Here is a 27611-nt window from a genome sequence, read left to right as displayed (position 1 = left end):
TTGCGCGCGTCGTATATACATACGTTTCGTACAAAGCTTAGACCACCAATCTATATGGACATTCACCTTTCTCCTCGTGTGCTAATCAATCTGCTTCCTACGCTCTCAATTATGTAACTTGGTATTACGAATCTATAGAAAATTTCAAATGCGCGATCATTCGTTTAATATTTTGTCTCTAAATCAACAATTTCTCTCTAATGTGTGTAAGACATAATTATAAAGATGACAAATCATTAATTTTTTTGTATAATGCAATAATCCTTGTCTATATGGTATTACTACAGTGTTGGTCTGACAAAAAACGAAGGCCAGACTCGTTTACGTTATTTATGATATCTACGACGATATGTAGATGTATAGTAAAATAGTTAACATCAAAATTGTACATAGAGCGAGGGAGAGAGAGGGAGAGAGAGAGAGAGAGAGAGAGGAAGGGAGGAAAAAATTGGAAAAGAGGAAAAGAAAGAAGAAAACCATGAAGAATCGAAAGAGAAGGGATAGGAGGGAGAGAGAGGGAGCGAGAGGGAGAGAGAAGGGCGCCGGACGAGAAACGATTCGACTCCGTTCGACTTTACTCGGCTACCAAGACGATTCGAGTTGACTCGAGTCGACTGTACACACAAGTTACCTTCGCTCACCTGAGAGTGACTACGGTAAAGGAGTGCGGCGGTAGTGGGAGGGTAAAGCCAACGCTGGCTCTCGACATCAGGAGGAAACTTCAGTATGCATTCGAGTCGTGCACCAACGAGCCCGCGAGTCCACGTACTCTCTTATTCATTTTTCATTTGCTTTTTATATTTGGATATATATTTTTATTTCCTTTTCGATTTAACAAGTTGCGTCTCAGAACTAGCAAAACTAATCGAAAACTAATTTAACTTTCAAGTGTTAACAAGAATATTTCTCGTGGATCGGAGAATCTCATTGAAATAAAGAAGAAACAAGAGAGAGAGAGGACAACTATAGTTATATATACTATTTCGTTTCAATTAGTAGGAACATTAGTTTTTTAATGGAACGAAGAATGCAATCACGAGTCGTTAACGTCGCCAACGTCGTTTGACATTTCTTAAGAGAATTGCGGAAAGCGCACCATTCTCTCTTTGTCTTATAATCGAACAGATATTTTTATATTATTATTATTATTATTATTTGTTCCTTCGATAAAAATGAAAGATAATATTTGACAACATTTGTTGAGTACTTTTTAGTCTAGCAAGACGAACAGTAAGAGAGAGAGAGAGAGAGAGAGAGAGAGAGAGAGAGAAACTAACGACACCGAGAACATCAAGTTTCAAACAACATAAGGATAGTGTCGGCGTGCTACTCGGCTAATGTCGGTTTGTCTGGCTATCTTATTGGTGACACAAGTTTGCTCTAAGAGTTGTGATGAAACGAGGGATTTGAAATACGCGCGGGAGAATCTAGCGATCTCTCGCGTTTTTTTCCAGTGCCAAAATGGCCAAAGGTAAGAGGATTTATCATTTTTTTTCCTTCGAGACAGAAAATTCGACACTTTTGGATAAATCTCGAATAAAATCTTTCGTATTGAATCATAAAACGTGTCCTACCAACAATGAACTTTAGTCTTGCCAGCTCGGTTAACGTCGTTCCATGCTTCTTCATTATTTCAATATTTTTTTATTGCGATTTTATTTTGACTTCTAGGCAAACAATTTGATTTCGTTTGAAACATTTCTCACATTGGCTTGTATTATTGATTACGAATCTTATAAGAGCTTTGTCAATTGCCGTCGGCCAATAGTTATTAACTCCTATTTTAACTAAGAGTTTCATCCGACAACTCGACGATTGACAACCCGTTTGTTTTAATCTTTGTTTTCTTTTTTTCCTTAAGTAATTCGTACTATTGATTGGGAATTTAATAAAAGTTCGTTTGAAATCTGACAAAGGATAGATAATCTTCATTTTGCGTTCAATATTTTCGGAGAAATAAAAAAGAAGAAGCTTGGAAGCTTATTATTGTAAGCGTAAACAATTTTTAACGAGCAAATATTATTTTTATTCATGCGCGATGTTAAACCGTTGAATAAAATTCAAGCAAATATTCAATTATAACAATTTGCAACTATGACAAATTTCATGGGGATGGGGGTGAATCTATTCAATTTCATAATAATGTATGCAATTGAAAAGAAACGTGCTTGTATAAATAAAAAATGTCTTGTTTTATTTCTGATTATCGAATTATCGAATACTTGATCGAAACATTGACGAGGTTCCGTTCCATTAGAAGGAACAGTTTCTATGTTTACGATGTCAAAACGTAATCTAGAAGACGAAAGCGATACCAAATGAATGTTCATCTTTGAAGAGGATTTCTAGTTTATAGATTAATAATTACTCCAGACGATAAACTAGACTTTGTACCATTTTGTTGTCGAGTCATCGACGCCTTTGCTTCAACCGCTTTGAATATTTTTTCATAAGAACAGAAAAGTACTAGCGAGTTAATCATTTATCGTTAGTATATAATAAAAATTATTTCATAAAAACTATTGTGTAGTTTAAATGAATCTATATATATATATATAGAGAGAGAGAGAGAGAGAGCGCAAGAGGTCAGGAATTTTTTGCCAAACGATTCGTCGAGGTTCGAGTCGTTTCGTAGGATCGACACGCGCCGACCAAATGGTCTATCTATCCATCTATCTATCTTTCTCATTCTCGGATCGATCGTGGTATGAAATCGGTAATGAGCTGTAAATTCATGGGGTTAGAGAGTTTGCGCGCACGGTCTAGCTTGAGCCAGGGAACTCGTCGAATAGCGACGAATAACTTACTAACATAAGATAGAAGCAAAATCGGAGGAAGCGAAGGATAACAAGCTAATACTATTCTTTCCTTCTCTCCCTCTCTCTGAAACCTATTGAAACCTATTTATTGAATTATTTCTCTGTTTTTTCTTTTTTTTTTTTTTTTTTTTTTCTATTACTCCATCTCTTCCGTTTCTATAGAAAGAGACATACATAGGACGTAAGTTGCTTTCCACTTTACTTGGAACCACGCCATGCGCGTGTGGGCGAGTACTAGCAAGAGGATACTTGAAAGGAAGAGAGAGAAAGAGGGAAATGGTAGGCAGGAAAGGATATTTTTCGAAAATCCATCGCTTCGGTGGAAGCTTTGGGTGGAAGGTTCGTTAACGTCGCTTCTACGGACTCGCTCTCGATCGTACCAAAGATATTTCTCTTTCTTCTAACGATTCCTTCCCGATAACAACAACATACGTTGCTTTTGTCTCAGAAAGAGAGCCAATTGTTGCAATTTTATTGGAATATCATATTTAATCCTTCGTCAAGTTTCCAACGAGAGAATAAACTCTCCATTCATTTTGTCTATTAAAATTCTTAACAAATAATAAGGATTTAATCAAGATTGTAAGTACTAATCACGTCGAAAAGTACGAAGAGAATTCTTCCTGGTTCTTTAAGATAATGAATAGTAGGATCGTGTAAAAAACACGAGAGAGAGAGAGAGGGAGAGAGAGAATGAAGGATCTTTCGTTGTTTTTGAAAATGACGAAACGGGGAAAGTAATAATTGAAATAATTTGTTGTTTCTCGCGATAACGTTAACACTTATGTAGATAGACGAGGCTCTTTGTCGCGTAGCTTAGCATCGACATTCCACACTTTCATTGTACACTTTCATGCCACACCGCTGCCGCCGCCGCCGCCGCCGCCATCCTTGTAACGACACGCGCCAACCGATGCAACGAATATCGCCTATCGATCTGGCATTATGATTATTATTGCGTTATGTCTCGTCGACGATTGAGACCTCCGTTAACGATCGCGAGCTTGAATTCCTTCCAAATGTTTCCAGTTAAATAATACTAACATTTTTCCGTTATACGTCTCGACGATTCATTTTTACAATTACCCGAGCACCTAAATGGCGATTATCGAGACAAATATAAGGACTTGGAATTGTCACGAAATTGAACAAAATCAAAAATAAATACAAGTATATTCGCATCCATATGGATGAGTCGCATTTACTTAATCCGGCGGACGATTATGATATTATTGAAAAGTTTCGTTTAGTCGACCTCGATTCGAACGTTTAAATTAATCATTTGAAAGCGTGCCACGAATACTTCTCCGGTGTAAGTCGAGCGTGATTCCGTTTAACAAAGGGTGGGCCTAATCGTTCGTGCTTGCTTGCTTGCTAAACCAAAATCTTTTTTTCTACTAACGAAAAAATGAAAAGACATAGTCAATGTTCGCGTTATATAATAAGTTAATTTTGCAGAGAGGATTTTGTCGGGTGTTTTCGCCGCGCGTCGGCGTAGAAAAACGTGGACGAAAACGTCGTCATTGAAAATTATTCAAGTCACGTTCGCGCTATATATAGATCCGCCATCGACGTCCGGCATACTCGGGCTCCAGCAGCATTCTCCCTCTCGCTACTTCATCCTCCTATTTCTCTCTATCGAGATCTTCGATCTCATTTAGTTAGAAAGAAAATTGTTATCGCGGCACGAGCCGTCGTCGATCGTTATGACGCAACCCTGCCTGACGTTTTGTGTTTTCCCGCGTTCCACGAATAGCGACACCTGCTTGGAAATAACGACCGATCGCGGTCTAACAGGATGCGAACATTCTTTTTCTCTCCTCGTCATTATTTAGATTTACATTTACATATTTTGACAATTGGTCAGTCCATTTTCCAACTCATCCAGAAAGAAGAAATAACTTGGATAATTTAGGCATTCATTTCATAATTAGGCATCATCAAATTGACACATTTCAATTACCCTATTCCATAATATTTGCGATGATCAATGTTTTTTACTATACTATTGCTTTGAAAATACTAATAGAGAGAGAAGCTAAACTAATATAATTATTAAATATTAAATATTAATAGTATTTTCTCTTGATATTTTGTACAGCTCGAGGACTATCAATGTAATCGTCGTTCAAAGAAGAAATTCGATCTAAATAATCGAGGAAGAAGAAGAAAAAGATTGACCACTTTGATTGACAATAAAAGGAGAAGATATATATATTCGCGGTGTATCGACAAATAGTCGAAAGAAAACAGTGTCGCGAGTGTTTACGATTAAAATTAATTACAATTAAAATAAGGAAAATCAAGGTAAGAAGAGTAAAAAGGATATAAAAAGGATATAAGAAGGGGTGGGCGGGGCAACGAGAAGGAAGATTACAAAAGGGAAGAAAGTGGAAGTGAGTTAAGTAAGTAATGTGAAATGGATGATACGCCAAAAACAATCAAAACAGTTCTAATATATGGATGCCCATGGGTGGAATTTGGCCGAAATGTGCCAACGCTACCATCACGGTATATCAACGGCTCAAAGTTCTTCGCCAGCTAGGGATCCCTCGGCTGCGATTGTGCAGCCATTGTCGACCCCCTCGCATATCGAGCAGGTTAACAACCCATCTTATTCTCATTACACGTAAGTATTTCTTATTTTACATATTTTTCCTCACAGAACGCATCGCGAGTTTCTACGCGACGAAATTATGGAAGGCTCTGGTGTTTGTGTGGCGTGCGTGCGTGCGTGCGTGCCTGCTTCTACGTTTATGTACCTATTAACTAACCCTAAGAATAATAAAATATACTTCTTTTAAAATAATTATTAATTAATCAAAGGAAATGTATACATTATAGTTTAAAAACACTGAGTATATGTTCGGTGTACCGTCCTCCTCGAAATCCACCGTTAGAGTGACACGTTGTCCTCTGTTAAAGTTCTTTTATTCAATGTTGTTTATATGAATTTCCTAAAAAGGTAATTCTATTTATTACCAATTGTTGGAGATAGCAATTCGTAATCGCGGTATTTATTTATCGAAGAAACAAAAAGTAATACTTCGTACTGAATTATGTGAAATGAGGTGAAAAAGAAAAAATATTTTGGAATAAGTTGCGCGCAAAGTGATTGGTCCGACACCGATACTTTTGTTCTTCTTCTGTTTCTCCTTATTTTTTTTTAGGAAACCCAGAAAAAGCGACAGAAATAGAAGAATAGAATGGACACCCCCCTCGCTCCCCCCCAGTGTATATATAAATGAATTGATTATTTTCCTCGCACATTCTTTTTTTCTCTTTGGGATTTTTGTCGAGAAACCAAAAGCCACGCGTGGCTGCCACCACGTTGTTGAAAATGAAAGAAAGGATGGATTGGGTAGATAGCGAGGGAAAGGGTGAGAGAGAGGGAGAGGGAGAGGGAAAGGGAAAGAGAAAGACGGTCTTATCGCCTCCCGCGAGGAACGCATCGAAATTGTATTGTGTATATTAATAACGATACGGCGAATTAGGGATAAGTATACGATTCCTTAGGTTCGGGCAACGTTTATCCTGTTATTAGCTCGGCGATTAGGGTAAGATGAACCCCGGGCAAATTGCGGAGGCGTAGACACCGCGGTGTTTGCTTAACGTAATCGCCAATCGCCATCCTTCTCGAGTAAGAAGGCACGAGTGGTATACGCGAATAAGGAGATTATAATATGCGTTGCTCTCTCGCTTATTCCTCTAACCCTTTTATATCTTATCCCGTTTTTTCTTATTTTTCCTTTTCTTCTTGGAATACCTTCCCTCTCTAGTTTTTACTTATATTTTGTATTATTTATTTCTTATTTTGCTCCTTGTATTTTCCTATCTCTCTCTCTCTCTCTCATCTCAACCTATTTCTATTCGAACTCAAATTCAATGTTGTTTCGTTTGTTATTACCTGTGTCAGACGAAGACGATAAAAGTGTCGTTCGTAAAAAAAAAGAGAAAGAAAAGAAATGAGGGATGAGAGAGAGAGAAAGATAAAAGAGATGACACCACTTGCAAGCAAGTGCGAGGAAGCGAGAAAATGACGTGTGGGACGCGCTTTTATGCTTTATGTCCTATGATTTATGCTACTCTCGTATGCTCCAATGTTCCGTGTATTTCTTCGTGCGCTGATAGCGCGGTTCTCTTTGACTCTCTTTCTCTTTCTCTATCACTGATTCACTCACAGAATCTTTTCGATGACGTTTCTTCGAGCTACTGTTGCGTTTATGATTTTATGATTAATTATTATTAGCTTTTCCTTTCTTGCATTTCTTAAATGTTCTTTTTTATATAGATATAGATATATACTCGATAAAAATGACTATTTTTATTAAGTAAGTATTTGGTTGATCCTCCCAAATTAGCCAAATATATATATATATAGGTATGCGATACAAAAAAATATATACATTTTACAATATATAAGACTTTTGTCTCGATATTTCTTGGATTTCCCCTTTCGATCGTTATCCTGACAGATCGTGGTAATTTGTCCTTGATAACGATGCAAAAATTCGATCTCTGAATAATTTTCCATTTTCTTTCTTTTTCTCTTCCTTTTCTTTATTAATAATTTTTGTTGCTTACAATTAGACGGATCGAAATAGTTGTACTACTCATGGTAAATAGGCCTGTCGTTAGGCGACTAACGTTTATTACGTTATTCAAGGATATATCTATAATTATGTAAAATCAAATAGATAGAAGATATAGTGATTAGTCTCTTGAGACGTATGACATGTAATTTCTAAAGACGAATCTATTCGTCGTCGCGCATCTTACGTTATAGCGAAGACTTTGACACGCCAAAGTATTTTAGAGAGCCATTAATATTAATATACGTACGTGTGTGCGATTAATTTATAACGAGTAAAGTTTATTGTTGAAAATTCATCTTATTTGATCGTATGTATTTGACGAATGTACATTTTGATTGATAAAGAAAAAGAAAGATGGAAATATTATTGTTAATAAATATAGACAAATGTTAAATGTATGGACGCGTGTGTGATTTACAATAGCGTGGAAAGATCGTGCGGACGAAAATCATGTTCATTAAAATCGTTCCATGTGGTTCCATTCAATGATTCTTGTCCGTCGCATGGATCGCGGAGTCTTCGTCACGATATTTAAGTCTTACACGCAGCTTACGTACATACATGTCTACTATATGTATAGCATATACACACGTGCATATGCATTTACATATGTAAGTATGTATGTATAATAAATATCTAACAATAAGTACATCAGATTCGTCGAAGGATGAACACGTTTTTCCACGCGAGTCATTTCTTCTGGGAAAATCTTTCGATCGAAAAGAAAGAAGAAGAAGATTACTATAGTATTTTCCAATAGGATATACATTTGTAATATTTTCATATTTAAAACTAGTCGTTATTACGGAAACATACGAATCCAAACGAGTTTGGTCTCCTCGAGTCCTTTCTTCAGCCATTTTGGCTCGCACGCACGTAATTCACGTTCAATGATATAACAATAAAAAAAGAATTTCAACAAAATATAAAATAAAAAACAAATTCATCGACGTCCTATCAAGTTTCTTGGCTATGATTTGTTTTAGCGACTTGATGAACGATGACTGGGGGAGGGGGAGGAGAATTTTGTTTTATTTTTAGATTAACGATTTCATTCCAGTTCATAACTCATGCATGGATATGCATTGTATATGACACCGATCACGCGAGCCAAGCTTTTAATACAAACTAATTGTAACAAGTTAGTATAATAAATAAATGTTTCATCGAGTCGTTCACATTTGAATAACATAATTTGTTTGTCGAAGCTATTATAATAAGAATAAAAATAGAAATAATACATTTGACGAAGGAAGAATTCTGATGACTTGGGATGATACGTGTAAAGTTCCAACTACTACTACTTATGACCTTCGTACTTATATATTTCCCGATAGCGACGCTCACGAACGTTGTAAAATGTGAAAATCATTATGATGCGATGATTAACTTCTATCAGCTAGATCGTGCTAGGAATGTTTATTTCAATACGATAGATCAAGTTTCATTATTATTTCATGATTATTTTTTTTGGTATTATTTCATTTGAATTATATATTGTGGAGAAAATAATGGAGAAGAAGTTGTTTCAATCCAACTACTTGTTTACAATATGGGATCGAAGAAGTACTTTACTGTTAGTATTTTTGTAAATTTTTATTTAGGTATTTAAATACTAGGACTTGTTTTACATAGTCTTAACAAATGTTCAACTTAAAGTTCTCATTTATTCTCTCCCTCTCCATCTACTTATCTATATCTCTTGATCTCATTCTCTCTTATGCGAGCACTGACGCGTATCGTCAAACGCAAGAAACGTTCGATCTTTCTCGGACGAGCGCAGGAAGTCGTACGTAATGGTTCTACGGGTTGAGGTCAGAGGATGAGAGAGGTGTATATAAGTTGTATATAAGGTATATATAAGGAGTATACCATACGATACGATACTTATATATATACATATATATATATATACCTATATATACGCCGTGAACGTTCAGCAACGTCCGTTCCACAGCTTAAGTCCGTAAAGGTTTCGGGGATGCGCTTTCTTCGTTCTCAAATCTGAAACGCGCCGGAGCGTTAGTAGTGCAGAGGTGAGCGCCTGAGGTCGTCACTTCCGGTTACCAAGTGAACCGCATTGGTCATTCGATTTAAAAGTTTAATCAGAAGACTATAGAATTTCTTTTCCTTTTTCTTGTTCTTTTTCTTCTTCTTTTTCTTGTTATTTTTCTTTTTATTTTATCCGCTTATTTTTTCTTTGCTGCATTCCTCTTTGCTCTCTCGTCGTCTCTCTTCGCTTATAGGTATATTGTTTTATTTGAAATATACGAAGAAAGTTTTATAAGAAAGATAAAAGGCAAACAAAGGCAACGTTCGACAAAGTGGACGACACACTTGTTCCTTCGAGAAAATTATTCCTCTCAGTCGAGCCTTTAAAAAGAGGCAGAGAAAGCTTCTTTCGAACGGCGGAGGCCTGATGGCTGACGCAGTCTTAGCGCATTTTATTCAAATAATCGCGAACGATCGAACACACCCTTGTGCATTGCTCGACGTCGAAACAGCATGAAGGTGTACACATATGTTTATACGTACGTATGCATATACGCGTATCTAACAATGTACCTTTTCACGAACACGTGGATAACCGATCAAGTATAACTCGTGCGTGGCGCCGTGTGCCAACGGTACGTGGCAGATACTCGACAAACAGAGAGAGAGAGAGAGAGAGAGAGAGAGAGAGAGAAAGAGAGAGAGAAAGAGAGAGAGAGAGCAAACCATTTTCTCTCATCTCAATTTTGATTTATTTATATTTATATAAATATAGAAATGTGTCACACGAATGAAAATTCTTTTCATAATTTCGTATTACACACACGTACGTAGGCACGCGCAAACCAGGAGGCGAAGAGGCAGAGAGGAAGATACCTAACGGAAAGAAAGATCCAATCGATCTAACGGATCACCGTTGAATGCGAATAACACGAATTCGTCAAACAAATTTCCGTCCGTCCTTCGCGAGGGACGCCTTCGTACGCGGAACAAACGGTTGAAAAATTTTACAAAGGCATTCTACTATCGTTGCCAGTTAAATAAGATACGTGCCAAATACGATAATGATGCCAAATACAATGAGCCATTTGCATGCTCCTAATAAATGAATTCAATCGGTTGCTGCATCGTAGCGCAATGATCGTCGCGATTCGTTCAACCTTCATTTCCGAATGCTCAAATGGTCAAATAGTTTCAATTTGATATTTTTCAAGGGATTCAAACAAATGTATATGTATTTAATAGTATTTCTTCTTGATTCGAGATGAAAAAATATTGAAAGAGAAGATTACTGAGGATAACGAGCTCGTCGACAAGACCCGTCGTATATCTATAGGTAAATGTATACATGTACATAGAGATAGATAGATAGATGGATAGATGGATAGATAGATAGATAGATAGATAGATAGATAGATAGATGGATAGATGGATAGATGAAGAATAAGAAAAACGTATCCTGCGTCGAGTTGGCCAACAGGATTCCCCGGGATTCGCTCTCGGCGCAGCTGCGCCACCACCCACGCTTATGATAGATACGCCACTGCCTTCAGCATTGTTTCTTTAATGATTCATGTGGGGTGATTGCACCGAAGGAGAGAGGGCGAGAGCTTAGAGGAAGCAGTTTCCAACTGGAAATGCAATGAGCCTCGCTCGTATCGAAAATATTAATATGACGCCATTGAAAGTAGGATGGGGGCATTCTAAGGCTAGGGCAGAGGAGAAGGTATCAAGATTCCAAGCAGCCGGTGGCGTCTTCAAAGTCCTTTACCGTTTCTGGAAGACGAGTCCTTTGCGTTTAGCCTTGTTCGAGAACAATGACAAAGGTTATTAAACGATTAATTGGAATTTCTTTTTAATTTTTTCATTTGCTTCGTTTCATTCTTTCCTACACACACATATATTATCCGTTGTCGCGTAACTAATATGAAAATTACCCTGCTAAGATTTCCTTCTAAAAAACTTGGAAAAATCCCCGAGAAAAAGTGTAAAAAGTTGCTAGCACTTATTTTTAATCGTTCAACACCTTCGCGTTTGTTTCCTACAAACACCCGAGATCGATAAAAGAGAGACAAGATTTCCTATATAAGAAAGAAAGAGACGGTATGATGTCGAACGAGGATGGAAGATAGCAAAAAGCAGTGTAATAGCTGGCGACTTTATTGAATGAAAATGCCAGAACGTTTTTGCGCGCGTCCAGATCAACATCTCGCGGTCCGAATGAAACAATGGCCATTACGTGGAACGTGTTCACGCGTGTAGGACACTTTTATACTTTGCTTCTGTGAAAGAAAATAGAAATCAATTTAATTGCCTATAGTATATATGTAGATACTGGAGGGTGTTTCATTGAACTTGAATATTCGAAATATAATATCTTTTGTATTACAATTTGTGGCGTTACAACTTATAAAAATACGAGCGAAAAATACGACGAGATATATAGACGCTCTGGCAAATCTAATTTAATTAGATGTTAGATGTCCTTTAAAGATATCACAATGAAAAGGAAGAAGAACGAGTTCTGCAAGAAAAACATTCGATCGATTAGTATTACGAGTAGGAAGAAGATCATGGAAGTAATCAACTTCCTCATCTCTCTCTTTCTCCCCGTTTCTCTTTTTTGAAGAAGGATCAAAAAAAGAACGAGAACGAGAACGAGAACGAGAGAGAAAAAGAAAAAGAAGAAAAAGAAGAAATCCCGTGGGTTTCGAGATCGGCGACCGTCGATTGATCTGTCAAGCCTGTTAGTAAAAGAGTTGATCGACATGAATGAACCATTCAAGGCCGCTACATGGAATTCCCACGATTGTCTTTTAGAACCTAATAGCAATGTGCTTGGATCAGACACACGAAGAAAAAAACAAAAAAGCAGAAAATGCATTGACACATATGCGTAGATGCATATGTACCTCTATATATAAAAATATCTCTTGTATCAGTTATTAGTTATAAATCTTTGATCGATGACCGATCGCTCTTTACTCTTTTTATCGTAAGGATTAGTATAGGATAGTATGCGTCTATAGTGTTTAGGTGTGTTCATGTACGCGTATTAGTGAAAAGATGGCAAGGAAATGTTTCCAATTGAATTGCCGCGAAGGTGTCCAACATCGGGTCTATAAGGTAATAGACGAGCAAACGATCAGGAATAGTTTTTCCTTTGTCCAGCAAGCTTGTCGTTGATTGACTCTGCACGGAAAGAAATACGTATGCGCATATTCATTGATTTACATTATTCCTCGAGACTCTGAATCTTACAATTAGATAAAATGTTGTAGCAAAAGGAAAAAGCTTCGGTTGGTTCACAGATGACTAGATAGAGAGGGCCGATGATCGGTAATAATTTGAAAAGATATAGTACGCGATAGAGGAAACCTCGAAGAAAGGTTTTTCTTTCTTTCTAACACGTGGGATAATGGCAAAATTGAAATATAACGTTCTCGATTTACAGGATGCTGGATAATTATGACAGGGGTGAGGTGACACCACCGCCGGTTAGCAGTTATGGCGGCTCCCCGGGACTCTTGGCACTTCATTCTTCGCTTTATGCTACACCCACGCCTAGAACCTACGACATCGACTCCAATATCGATACAAACGATGCATCCATGCCAATCGATACCCAAATCATCTCGGTATGTTACTACAATCTACTATTTCTCTTCTTACTTTTCAAATTACACTTAACGTCACTTATACATTACCCTTATACATTACGATATATTATATTTTCTCAACGAAATATTTATGTTTTTCTCATTTCGGTCTACTGGCTAGGACCAAATTTACTAGGTAACTTAATAAATCAATTGTAATTATTTGAAAAAATCATTAAAATGATATTTGCATCTTTTGATTTTAAGGCGCACGTAGTTTGAAACTACAAACTACAAACTACTTTGCGTAACTCTGCACTCTAATCATATCTCGAAAATGTTTCGAAAAGGAGATAGTCATTTTGAAAATTGAAAGAAATTGAAGAAATTGTCCGCCACTCGGTAATAGAATAAATAGCGTTGGGGGGGGGGCCTCAAATTTGTCTTACGCATATTTCATTTGGACGATTATTGTTTCTGCTTTTTGGAATAATTCAATTGTTAGTTAGTTTAGTTTACTTTCGGGTTCTGTTCTGTTTTGTCTCGTTTCATTGTTCTTCTCTTAAACATTACTGATCAATCGGCTGAATTAATATCCGTATTTATAGATCCCAGGAATGTTGAGCGGGCCAGGTCAACAACGTTTGGAAGATATGTCCTGGTTAGCATCAGGACCATCCTTGGACTACCAGCAAGGCATCTCACCGATTCCCACAGGAGTGAAGATGTGCCATCCTGGCAGTACCGCGCAACGTAGCCTGAAGGAACAACGGATACGTCGTCCGATGAACGCCTTCATGGTCTGGGCAAAGGTCGAGCGCAAGAAATTGGCCGACGAGAATCCTGATCTCCACAACGCCGATCTAAGCAAGATGCTTGGTAAGTCAGCACACTCGATCGTTTATCTAATAAATCTTACAGATCAATCGATTACCCGCTTTATCGGGATCTTCAATGAAAATAATCTATTCGGCTTTTTTTATTTTATTCTTTATTCATTTTTCCAATTTTTTCTTATCCTTCGTATTATTCCTCTCCCTGTTATTCTGTTATAATGATTTTTCGCGATTGAGGTTTTTCGATGAATCTTGCATAAATGCTCGAAAAAGATTTAGCTCGTGGTTACCGATTAACCAAAATTTATGCCAATTGTGCATGTTACCAATGTTTTTATTCATTATCAACTACACAGAGTATATATAAGTAATTATGTACTGACTTTTTCAATGTGCAGTCGGGAAAGGAGATAATAGAAATAAGTGAAATCAACGGAGGCCATTCCTCGTTTATGTGTCTCTCCTCGAGAAAATCGAGCCAGATGAAAATACTTTTTTCTTTTGACACGAGTGAGAAGATTGCTGGGAATGAGAAAGTCGGAAAACCTTTCTTACGCATTACGCGCGACCGAATTGCATTTTTTTCAAGGGATTCGCACAAGAATGGACGCTTGTTCCAATTAATATTTATTTTATAACGATTGTAAAATCCATTTCTCATTGTAGGAAATTGAACAAAAAGTTGTTTCCAGTAATTAGCTTAACGCTATGCGTATATAATATAATACGTTAAACTATGATTTGCTTAAAATTATATTCTCTTGTGTTAGTTTGTACGCTCGTGTGCGTAATTGAGCGAGAGAACGCGCATCTGCACGCGTGTAAAGAAACAAAGTGTTAGCGCGTGCGGTTAAAATGGGCGCGGGTGGGTGGGTTGTATACGCGATCGAGAGAGTTTACAATTTTCTGCAGGAGGGCCGCCTTCTCGTTCGAATGCCAATAACGTCTTGGATGGCAATTGTCGATAATTCAAGGTGTACGCGGGCGCGCGCGTCGACAGCGTGGCACGTACTTTTTAAAGGGCACGTCCTTTTTTTTCTCTACAAAATCCAACTCTTTATTTTTGAACTTATTTTTCATTTTTCTCGTCTACGCACAGATAACATTAGTAAAACCGTATTAGTTTATATTCGATCGCGTCGCCAAGGGGTTTATCGATCGAACATTAAGCGGTTGCCGCGATGTTATTGGCATGACGCGGCTTCGATTATTATGCGCGCCGCGATCGACGTCGGCTCCCGCCAACCTCCCCCTTCCGAGCCTTTTTTCCAGACGTCCTTACATATTCATGCGCGTGCTATGTGTCGATCGTCCCTAATCTTGCATAAGAGGAACAACAGGGATAGATGGTCGAAAGGGAGAGAGAGAGAGAGGGAGAGAGAAAGGGAAAGGGAACATTCTTGACAAGAGACATATGCCCACCCCCTCCAGGCTGTTTTCTTATTTTCTTTTTCTATTCTTACCGATAAGAATATGATGAATAAAAAAAGAGGAACGATGCACGAGCGCTTACGTACGTTACGTTTCGCGTCGACGGTGTCCGTGTGTGGGCCTCGTATCCGGCAACGCGCGTGCCTGTGCATCTTTATTGGTCTTCTTTCTCTCTCCCTCTCTCCTTCCCACCCTCTCTTCCTCGCTCTTTCCTCCCCATCCTGTTCATCATCCTTTTCGTCTCACCGCTTTGGGCCCGTATATCAACATTGGAAATTGACGCGTTCACGCTTACCACCATCCATCCAAATGATATTTTCTTTAGTAAAGAACATAAGTATGCATATATATATATATATGTATACTTATATAAATAAGAAGAAATGTAATATTTTGGAAATAAATCTTTTGTTTTACTGCTCCTAACTGAAGTGTTTGAAAGCAAAGAAAAGGAAGAAAATAAATCAAATGGAAAAGAAAAGTAGTCGCTCGTTGAACGCGCCATAAAGCAAGAAAATGTGCTTTCTCGCGTCTACGAGCAGTCGTTCGAACGCTCGTGACGCGTTTAAATCCTCTCAACGTCTCAACGTCTTACGTGCACCTACCCCACCTCGTTCTTCCTTCTGCACCATCGCTGGTAGGAGTAGTAGTAGCCTTCCGCGATCCTTCTTCCCTCGTTTTCTCGGTAATTAGTTACGGTCCTGAAATCTCCTTAGCTTGCCTATTGCTTCCTATCCAAGTGAAAAAGAGAGAGAAAGAGAGAGAGAAAGAGAGAGAGAAAGAGAGATCGAAAACAAGAACATCATACATACATGCTACCGAGACGCCAAAAGAATAACAAAGAGAGACAGAAGATACGTAGCAAAAGAAAGAAAATATGTACAGGGCTCTCGTTTCTACGCGTATATATATACGGCACTGTCGCAAGACCACCTACGACAAATGTCGCAGACTGCAAATAATACCGAGCCCCACGTTGTACCACCAACGACAGGAAAGATAGAGGCCTCTGACTGCCAGCTTCGTATCGTTGTTTAGTGCCTCTGATTACTACTTCCTTTTTTTTTACGACAGATTGTGGTGGGGTAGGTTTGCTTCTTTATTTCTTTCGTTTGTGACTCTCTTACATAGAACTCCTAAGAAAGTTAAGGTAGAAAGAGAGAGAGAGGAAGAAATATATATATAGAGGTACCTTCCGAATGCGTACGATTCGCCAACGGGATGATAGAGCCCCCTAAACGACCGATCCCTGAACCTCAGTATCTCACTATAATGGTGTACCGTGGAAGGCCCTACAGATAACGTCGGCTATGTGGAAAGATTTAATGTATACCAAGGCTTCGTGCGAACGTTCACAATAAAGATTGGGAGTTATTGGTAATGCGGTGGACCTCTGTAGACTCGTTTATTCCATTCTTATATACGTCAATTATTGCATCATCATTTTCATAGATGGGTCTTTTGTCGATTAGTATTCATTGCTCGATGCAATCATATTTTCGAGATATTCAAGCGTTTTTAAATAAACGCGGTAATTACTTATCGATATTTTTCAATATATAGAATACGGACTATGAGATTTCATTAAAAGTGAAAGAAAGAGAGAGAGAGAGAGAGAGAGAGAAGAAAGTACATTTATTTAAGAAATATATAAAATGAAATTGCTCGCTCTCGTTAGGTCGTGCCATCTGATGTTGCAACTGATTGAATTGCCAACTATGATACAGATAAATCCCTAAAATGATCCCTAATTAATGATCCCTAATTAAAATATGAGAATATTTGAAGCGTACAACAATATAATGTCGAAAATGAAAATATAAAATAATAGTTGTAAAGAAAATGAGTAAATAAAAATACAATCGTCCAGTAAGTACGAGCAACGAACTAAATTAGTATACGCATTGGAAGTGCGTAAGTTACTCAAGTCGAGCAAGTTTTGAACTCGGAGAAAGGAAAGTCTTACATTTTCATCGTTCATCTATAGATATACATACATACCTACATACGTACAATAATGCATATGCATATAATATATCTATATATTCTTCTCTCGATACATACTGTGTTCTCATCCACCTTGCTGTTCTTCTGTCTCTCTCCCTCTCTCTCTCTCTCTCTCTCTCTCTCTCTCTTTCTCTTCTGTGCTTATTATGTCTATCCGTCTATCTCTTTCTTTCTAGCTTATTCGTTTACTCATACTCCCTTTCTTTCTCTTCGTCTTTCTCATCGTCTCTATCGACCGGCTAGCGAACAATAGCACACCTCGACTACACGGTGGATGAACTTCTGAGGCTGGAATCGGCTCTGCCCACTCTGTGAATTTCGTTTCCGTAAAAATGGCCGTAAGAGAAAAGAGGTCGGCCAGATCTAAAAGGCAACCTACATCCTGTATAGCCGTGGCAAACTATAGGTCTTCGATAGTACATCGCTTAATCTTGATAATATGCACCAGATTTAGAAAGTTCTTCGAGAGAATTTTCTTTACTTTGCTTGGTCCCCAGAGGGAGGATTTGCTATATTGTTTATCTTTTTCTTTTTCAAGTTATTTTCTTCGTTTCCATTATTATGATGATAATGATGAGGGCACGCGATCGCTAGGAAATAAAATAATAGTATTTTTGCTTTTTGCTCTTTTTAATGCGTTTAATATTATTATGTAAGTATATGGAATGTGTAGATATTTGGGTTTGGTGATTGTCACTAGCAGACAAAACAACAGTTTTGTTTTCTTAATTGTCCTTTGCTCAACTAATAAAGTCTACTAGCTATGATGACAAAAATTCAATCACGATCGTATAGATATGTCTGGCTTAGGTTGCGAATAAGCTTTAATTATGACCTATGTTTTAATTATATTTAACGTAGCCTTTCTTCACACATTTTTTTTTCTTTATTACATAAAAATATTTAATTGCGTGTCCTCTATCACATCTACAAATTATTTTCCGAAAGACTCTGTACATGTAAGTATTTACATATAAGTTTATAACGTTATATATATAATATATGAAATATTTTAATCTTAGTAATTAATTAAAATAAAACTTTTCTTTCTACACAGATAAATATCCTTAAAAAATGATTGAGAAGTATTTTTATTTTCTATACACCCTATATACGTATCCAACGAGTGCTTCGAATAATATCGTATTACGAGAGCGAAGAAGAACCTGTAACACGAACGACGATAATTCGTATCGATCGTTGCACTTAGCGATGCACAATGCAGGTAGGTATGTATGATATATATATCGAGAAGGACATCTCAAAGAAGGCTTCAATCTACGTCGATCGAATAGAAATTAACGTCCGAGCGTGCTTACATACGTCTACGATCATTTAGATCATATTATTCGATGAACGTGATTTCGTTCTATATTTCGTATATGACATAAACGTTTAAATATTGTGACATATGTATTAGCAAATGTATTGACATAAGTGTTTGTATAATAATTCGTATATGCGTATTGTTGTATCGACGTACAACATTAAGCCAATAATATGTATGTATATGTGATATGTATGTATGTATTATATATATATACAAATATATATGTATTACCAAAGATTGACTCTTACTTTTTTGAGACGTCTCTCTCTCTCTCTCTCTCTCTCTCTCTCTCTTTCTCTCTCCCCTTTCCCCCTAGCATCGCAGCACGATTAATCGAAATCAAGATCAGCTTCTCGTACGATGATCACGAAACTCATTTGTTCTTTCTATATCGTCCGCGTTGCAGGACTTATGCCTCTGTTGCAAAATCTACTCTTCCTCCAATTCTCATCTACTTCCACTTCTATCCATAAAAATCGCTTTAGTTGTAAAAATTGACAGTTTATGTATTTAAATGAATACATAAATAATTCAAATAAATATAGAAAAAAAGAAAGTCTTGATTTGTTTGCAACTGTAAGAAAGAGTCTGCTCGGAATTCGATAAGACCGACAAAGTGTTGTGGAGTAGTAGAGCAGCTCGGTGCGGTCAGCACACATAACGAGTAGTCCACCGCCGACGGAATAAGTAAGAGGAAGTCACAATTTCTCCCCGTACTTACTTACCTGTAGATGCTCTTAAGCGAAGCAACATAACGAACCATAAGAGACAAGATCGGGCCCCAATAATTGCGCATACATACAAGATGAGCCTAGGGTGTTCTTAGTGGGCCTTTACTGATCCAAATAAGTCTCTTTTCACAAGTATATATATAATTCTCTTATTTTCAATGCATGTAAACAAATATCTACTCCAATCATTAACTATTGCATAATAATAAATACATATATATGTAATATATATAATAAAAGGAGGAAAGAGAGGAGAAATCAAAGGTAAAGGCAAAGGCAAAGGCAAAGGCAAAGGCAAAGGCAATAATAAGCCATAAGCGAGCGCTCTCTGCATAGAATGCCGGGTAATGAGGTGGAGTCGAGAACGGAGCCCGGCCGCACCCTTACCGTACCTTCCGACCCACCTATCCCTCCTCTCCCCCCTTATTCCTCTTTTTTGTTCCAATGACAACAACAAGGAAGGACAGCAGTGATGAGGAGTATCACAAAAAGTGTTCTAACGTCTTCTTAAGATGCTTCAAACTTCTTTCTTGCTTTTTTTTATTTTTATTATTTTTAATATCGAAAGGAATGAGTTTAATCTATTTCTAAAAGAATTAGTCTAAATCATGAATAATAAAATATTTAAATTATTATCACAAACACAGCTAATTGAGAGAAGAGAAATGATAGTTAGCATTAATTATATTATATATATTTATGTATATATATATATATATTATATACTTATGTTATATATATTATATACTGAATGATCCCGGGTTAAATCGTCAAACTTTACATATGAATTTAAAACTCTAAATAAACACAATATTATATTATTCTTATTTAGTTCACAAGTTACATGATCGATGCGATAGAATTTAATCATCGTTTGCTCTCGTGTCATCATCGTTCTTATCCTCATCTTCCTCTTTTTTTTTCATGGTCCTGACTTTTCCTCCTCTTCATCCTCATCTTACATGGCTCGTATCCTGCATCGACCCCTCCCAGATTTTCTACATTCGTATCTTCTTTAGGTATATAAATATGTACATATGTACAATATACGTTCTACTCTTACATGCGTATATATGTATATGTATATGTATATGTATATGTATATGTATATGTATATGTATATGTATATATATTTGTATATACAATATAAAGTATACAAATCTCTCTATAAAGTCCAAATGTATGTAAGTCTCTCTCTTTCTCTCTTATACAAATGCATACATTTATAGGGAGGGAGGGAGAGAGAGAGAGAGAGAGAGAGAGACGAAATGTTGGCATCGCCAACGGAGATGAGATACATCACGAGACGGGAGACGTATTATTAATGGTGACAGTGGGCGACCCAGGTTGGGCGGGGTACGCGATGTGGTCCCACAAGAAGCCCACCGATGTGGGCCCCGCTCGTTTCTTGTCTTTCTTGCTTTCGACCTCTTCTCTTCTCTCTTCTTACTTTCTTATCTTTCGCTCCTCGTAACTTCATCGAGCTTGACCGCCTGCGTACACCTATTTTCTTATAGGGCGGATCCTTTTACCTATCCTAAGCACTTTAGCTTCCTTTTTTATTATCTAGAAAAGTATATCTCTATTCGATATGGAAAGTCCAATCAAATACTTTGGAAATATTGTAGGATTAGAGTTTAAAATTAGTTCAAAATAGCTACAAAATAGAAAAATGAATAATGTTATACACTTCATACGCATATATATATATACATAATCACACAAGCAATATTTTGCTGTTTTTTAACACACTTGTACACAAAATTCAAACTAATCGCAATACTTGAAGACTACTTTTATAGATCCAGGAAAAAGGAATCAATCGGATTAAAAGTAATGATCGATAAATTCGATCGTATATGTATATATATATATTACATAATTTATCAGGCAGAGTTTATAAATTTTCGATCATACTCTGATAATACTAATATCATGGACCACCTACGAAGCAAGATACAATATTATTATTGAGTCGAGAGATTGGGCCTCTTGTATTCGTCCGGTAAATTCTGTACCCATCCTTCCCCTCTTTCTTTCTCTCATCAAGTTTTTTCTCTCTTTCCTTCTCTCCCTCTTACTCAGTCACTATTTGTCTCGTTGTTTTCCGCGTTAGGCGAGTAACTTTATCAACTGAGTGAGAGAGCGAAGCGAATATTGAGTTTCGTGGCCGACGGTATCCGATCATAACATTGATAATGATTCTTCTACGCCTACGGGTCGGTGTCTGGATAAGGGAGATGAAAGGCACGGGCCGAGCAATACTCCCGCTAATACTAAGGGACCGAGACGCGAACGTCTCTTTCTCTCTTTCTCTCACTCTCTCTCTCTCTCTCGTTACGTTTTATTCGAAGGAAACAATAGCGACGAGCTTTATCTGAAAATGTTTTAACAACGGACTATCGATCGGTAGAAGGAAATGTTTGCGTCGAGTCAAGTTTCGGGCCAAGTTTCATCGTGAGTTTCTTACATAAAACAATCTCTTAAATATTTTCATTAATAACATTTGCGAACTTTCCTCCAATTTTCTCTAAAAAATCAGAAGAAAATAAAAATAAAAGTTAATTAATGAACAGTCAAGTAAATTACCGGCAGATATGTGCTTGAATCTGCTTTGAATTTTTAATTAGATAGATAATAAGAAAGAGAAAGAGAGAGAAAGAAACATATATTAATTCCATGTTACATGTACCTATCTCTTTTTTTCCCTTTTCCCACACCTACTTCTGAAAAAAATCGAAATTAATGAAGTCATTCGGAGGGGAGGAATAGCCGGTCTTTGAGGGACAGAGCTTGAGGTAAATTAGAGGTACACGCTGGTCATTAGAATACTTAACGAGGACGTCACGGTGGGACGCGATTGCGCGGGTGTGATGATGAATCACCACGCGTATTTATCCTTACTGTGAAGCAAACTCAAGAATATTAAATTGAGTTAACTCGGTTGGTTGAGAACTTGAAAAAGATTTTCCAAGCTTCACCTTACTGCTTATTTCTTGTTGGACTTATGGGGTTTTGTGAAATTGAAGAAATTAGATTAAAGTTAGGTGCACACGAGGCTGCAAATTTATACGAATCATAATCCAACTGAAAAATATTATAATAAGAAACGAGGGAAGCAAATAAAATGGATAGAACGAATCGAAATAGATGAAGAAATAAAGAATGGAATCTATAAAAATATATATATATAAGATAAATAAATAATACAAAAATAAAAGATAAGAAGCGCGAGACCGAGAAAGGTCTTTCAGAAAGACCATCTTGTTTTTTTATATCTTTCCTCCTCCCTCCCTCTCCCTCATTCAACTTCTATCCTTTCCGAGGTCCTGCGGGTTTAGCTGCTCCTCCACACTTGAAATCTACAAAATGAAATATGAAATAATGCTTCTCGTGCCTTGTGGCTGGGTAAAGGCACGGGCGCACCCATATCTACGCCCCCATGCGTTTATGTACTCTTGTATACTACGTACATCCTTACAAAACCAACCATACACTTTAATCTCTTTCTCTCTTTCTATATATATAATACAATCTATAGATAAGGTGTGTATGTATACCATATGTAGTTATCATGTATGCAATTAATGTAATATATGCACATGTAGATATCACAAAAATATAATTAATATAAATACTATATTATATATATATATATATAATATAAATAAAGTAAAGTTGCTTTTTGTCAAGGTTTAAAAGAAAAGTTGCTTAATGTCGAAAATCGTTACGAGCTGTTCTTCTTTTTTTTTTATCCACTTCTTCCTAAAGAAGAATAATAAAGTCGGGTACTTTGAGTAGTCGATTTTTAATTGAAACAGCTTGTATATTTGTCTTACTAATGAACAAACTCGATATTAAATGAATGGTTAACGTAGCCAATTTCTTTTGCCATTCTCGCAATGTATGCGATTGTATCAGTGAGCGAACGGTAGAACTTAGACTTTCGAACGGACCATTCCTCGAAGAAAAAGTGTTTCTTCGTTTTAAAGGCGCGTGCGATTCGCTGTCTTTTCGATTATTATTAGTGATAAGAAAATGAGTTGATGCGAGCTGATGCTAGTTGACGCATTCATATTTACGATTACTTTAGGGAAAAAGCTTCGAGAGTGACGGATGTACGTAGACCTCGATATGTACGTAATACATACTTGTCTTAAACATTACCATCAAACACGGTATACACAGTGTATACTGGAACGAGATATGCCACGACAATACTTTAATGTCTACACGTTTCTGGGCTACACTTTTTCAGTTTCTTCGGGGTTTGGCTGATAGAAAGACTATAAGAAGAATGAATTTAATCGAATTTGCAAAGTACATATATACGTTAAGATGGTTCTTTTTTATTTGTTATCTGATGAGTGAATGTTCGAGTGGTGCTTAAAATCAATAAGAAAAATATTATTACTAACATCAAAATTATATATACTTTCAGATATGATTTTCTAGAAAAATAAATAATTCAAGTATTCGAGTAAAAATATTTAGGTTACATTACATATAATTTATATATAATTCAAAAATAGCAATTATTATAATAAAGCGTTTCTTTTGTCTTTGTATGTTTACGCTGCTTTCTAATGGCACAATAGAAATGGTAAGATCTGTGGATTTTGTCTTTTTTCCAAATATGATAAATAATGATATAATGTCATATTAACTAATATAGATATTATTTAATTGAGGAAAATAAAATATAAAAAAATTTGCAATTCTTACAATTCTTATATAAATATATTTATAACATCATTTGATATATATGTATGTATATAAAATGTATGTATATACATACAAAATATACATTTCTGTATATTTTGTTGTTGTTTTTCTAACGTTGCTATCACTTATAGGAAAAAAATGGCGAGGACTGACGCCACAGGACAGAAGGCCCTACGTTGAGGAAGCTGAAAGACTCAGGGTGATACACATGCAAGAACATCCGAATTACAAATACAGACCAAGGCGTAGGAAACATGCTAAACGGGCTCCAGGAGCACCTTCCTCTCCTCCATCAGCTAGCAATGCTGCCAGCAGTAGGTCCAATCCTAATAATGCTACCATTCACCATTCCATGTGAGTTCTTGTTTTACTACAATATTATCTTTCATGCACCGTAATATTGAGCTTAAGACGAAAAAATTGTTAATAAGAATACTTATTGTGTTTTATGTGTTCATTCAAATTAATATCATTAAATCTATAACAAGGATACTGAAATTCTACAAATATTTATGATTCTTATAGCAAGATTTATAATAAATCACCAAAATTTCTTTATTTTTTCTTATTATTCTTGTTAAAGGTCAAAGATGGAAAACTATCAAGGAATCCCACAGATCCCATGGGGTGGCCATTCCCCGATTTCGTCTTTATATCATCATCATCATCATCAGCATCAGCAGCAGCAGCAACAGCAGCAACAGCAGCAGCAGCAGCAGCAGCAGCAGGGTATACAGGAATATAAATCGGAAAATAATTCTTTATATGGTAGTCCATACACGCCTATTATCCATACACCGGACATATCACCAGTTGGTAGTCCCGAGCCTGACGGTAAATCAAAGTTCTTAATAATATCACTTCTTCCTATCTGTCTTATCTTTTTCCTGTCAACGATATGTCCTCTCTCGCTCATTTAGAAGTCTCTCGTTGAAAATAATTAAATTAATAATAATACAAAATAAATAAATAAATAGTGTGTAAGGAAACGTAGCACATATATTAAACGTTCGTTTGATGAGCCGAAAACACGTTTGGTACGATTATTATTAGGCGACGGAACGCACCTACCATCTACGCAAAATCCTGATCCAGAACGGGATCTGATGGAAGGGACTTCGAAACAACATGGGGATGTTAACGATCAAACGAAACGATACACTTTTATAAGTACCGATAATCAGGTTCATGGGACTCATAATGTTGCTACTAGCATTACGTCTTGTCAAAATTCAGCCAATTATACGGACACGTTGACTTATAAGAAATCGGTATGTATGCTGGCCTTCATTCAAATCTATTTCTCCATTTGTCAATAATAGTTTGCCAATATAGAAGTATTACAAAATTTATAGATTAGTTATTTAAACTTCGAGAGGCAGACGTCCAGCATAGCAGCAGTAGGTATAGCAAATGGCATGATGGTATCATGCAACAAGCTTCGTTCTGGTTTCGAAAACGTTGGTTCGGTCACCGGCACGTTTTATCCGCCCGTTGCTTCTCCTCACGACCAATCCCTGCAACATTACGCAAGTAGCCAGTCCTCGAAATCAGCAAACTATTCGATGCAGGCAACTGTTGAGAGCAACTATAGTTCAGTACAGTGTAGCAACAGGCAACAAACTATGGGGATACGTGGGACAACAGAAAGTTGCTCAGGTAAATAAATTCAATCGATATTTAATCAATATATCTCTAAGAAAGCACCAAAAATATATTGCAGCCATATTGAAATAATATCATTGGTATTTTTAACAGGTGTCAGTCCAAGATATCAAATGTCTCAGCATCATCAGGAATATCAAACTGATGCAAATTCTTCGCATGATCAGCAACAACAGCAAATTATTGCTCAGATAGATCCAAGTGGTATGTCAACTTCAACTGAGGAAGATCAACAACAACAACAACACAGCAACAACAACAACAACAACCACAGCAACAACAACAACAACAACAGCAGCAGCAGCAGCAGCAACAGCAACAGCAACAGCAACAGCAACAGCAACAGCAGCAGCAGCAGCAACAGCAACAACAGCAACAGCAGCAACAACAGCAACAGCAACAGCAGCAGCAACAGCAACAGAGTTTGCAGTTAGAAAAGTACTTTAAGTATACCCATCCGACGAGCGCTGGTCACTCTAATTTAAGATCTCAAAATTTATTGGACAATAATCACAATTACGCAAGCGACTTGCGTTATTACGATTTGGAACAACAACAACAATCTCAATTCGATATTTCAAATTCTCATTGCATCGCTGACGATCAGAATAAAGATGCTCGGTGTACTAATATGGGAATTGGTCATGGTATTGAACAATATCAAACTGCAAGTAGTATGACACTTGGCAAATATCAGGAGCATTCGTTGCATCCCCAACAGCAACCACAACCACAATCACAGCAGCAACAACAAATGCAACAACAAACTCAGCAGCAACATATACAAAATATTGAGAACTCGACTAAAGCTGAAGATGATTTCAGTATGATTTTAGCAAATGTACGAAAAACATGTTACAGTAGCTAGTCTTCTCTCTCTCTCTCTCTCTCTCTCTCTGCACTTTTCCATCCTTCGACGTTTGTCTTACCGTTCTATCTAACAAACAACAAATTTTACTTTTTTATAAATTAAGATATACATACACACAGTCTATCGAATGTGTTAAGTTGATGAATATTTCGTATTAACCAAATTTGGTATATGTGCTCTTAAGCGCGATCTTCTACGATTTTGTTTCTCCGTCGTTTTACATTTTTCTTTGTCCGTCTCTCCTTTTCTCTCTCTCTCTTTCTCCGTGACTGATGAGAATTACATTGTAAATTGAAAATAAATCGGAGATACATCTTTCTTTATACTCATGTAGATTTTATACATATAGTGATCGTACAATTTCTTAGTCCTATATCTTCTGTTCTGTTTTTTAACCACTTGTAGTGGAAAGACGTGCCAGGCAAGTCGAGATGTTTCTGCTACACACGTCGTCAGGCGATTGTCATAGGAACAAAAACGACGTGCATGGCACGCGTCGGTGAATTTTTTTTTGCCAGCGCAAGTGGTTAATATTTTTTTTTGGCTTTATTTCGTTGAGATTATATTAATTTTTTCCTCAATTTAAGTGTATACGAATCGATAGAATTCTTGCGTACGTGTAAAAAAGAAAGAAAAGAAAAGAAAGAAATATCCTGGAAGACGCGGCTTATACTAAATTATTTTTATTAATATAATTTTCTTTGCGACATTATTATTAATATGACTACTTTTATTATTATTATTATACCATTGCTGATGCTATTGTTTATTGTACTTAATAGAAAAGATTATAAAAAAATCATATATCTGTATCCTTTTCGAGCTTTCCTTCTGCCATTTTTACTTTTCCTTTTATTGTAAATTTTATTTTTATTTTTATTTAAACCTTTCATGCATTTTCCATATCGGGTTTGACTTGATACAGATATATTAGTATGTGGACATCTTTATAATCTAACTTTTCATTCAAATTTGTATTATTAAATGTCATATTTTCATTAAAATAAATT

General features: G+C 36.7%; 1 protein-coding gene across 1 annotated transcript; it reads left to right on the top strand.

Moving 5' to 3' along the window:
* The first annotated feature begins 1271 nt into the window (after positions 1-1271).
* LOC122524171 (TPR-containing protein DDB_G0280363-like) lies at positions 1272-27221 on the top strand. The gene is made up of 10 exons (XM_043646275.1): positions 1272-1471; positions 4921-5448; positions 12861-13044; positions 13614-13884; positions 24197-24419; positions 24649-24899; positions 25119-25336; positions 25421-25724; positions 25824-25876; positions 26029-27221. The coding sequence occupies exons 2-10, from the start codon at positions 5279-5281 to the stop codon at positions 26596-26598; spliced, it is 2244 nt and encodes a 747-aa protein (XP_043502210.1). The 5' UTR covers positions 1272-1471; positions 4921-5278; the 3' UTR covers positions 26599-27221.
* The last annotated feature ends 390 nt before the right edge of the window (positions 27222-27611 follow it).

This window comes from Polistes fuscatus, unplaced genomic scaffold (genome assembly GCF_010416935.1).
Source record: "Polistes fuscatus isolate 324 unplaced genomic scaffold, CU_Pfus_HIC Scaffold7, whole genome shotgun sequence".
In the NCBI taxonomy this organism is placed as follows: Eukaryota; Metazoa; Arthropoda; class Insecta; order Hymenoptera; family Vespidae; genus Polistes; species Polistes fuscatus.
The sequence above is the reverse complement of the archived record's forward strand: the minus strand, read 5'-3'. Positions and strand labels throughout refer to the sequence as shown.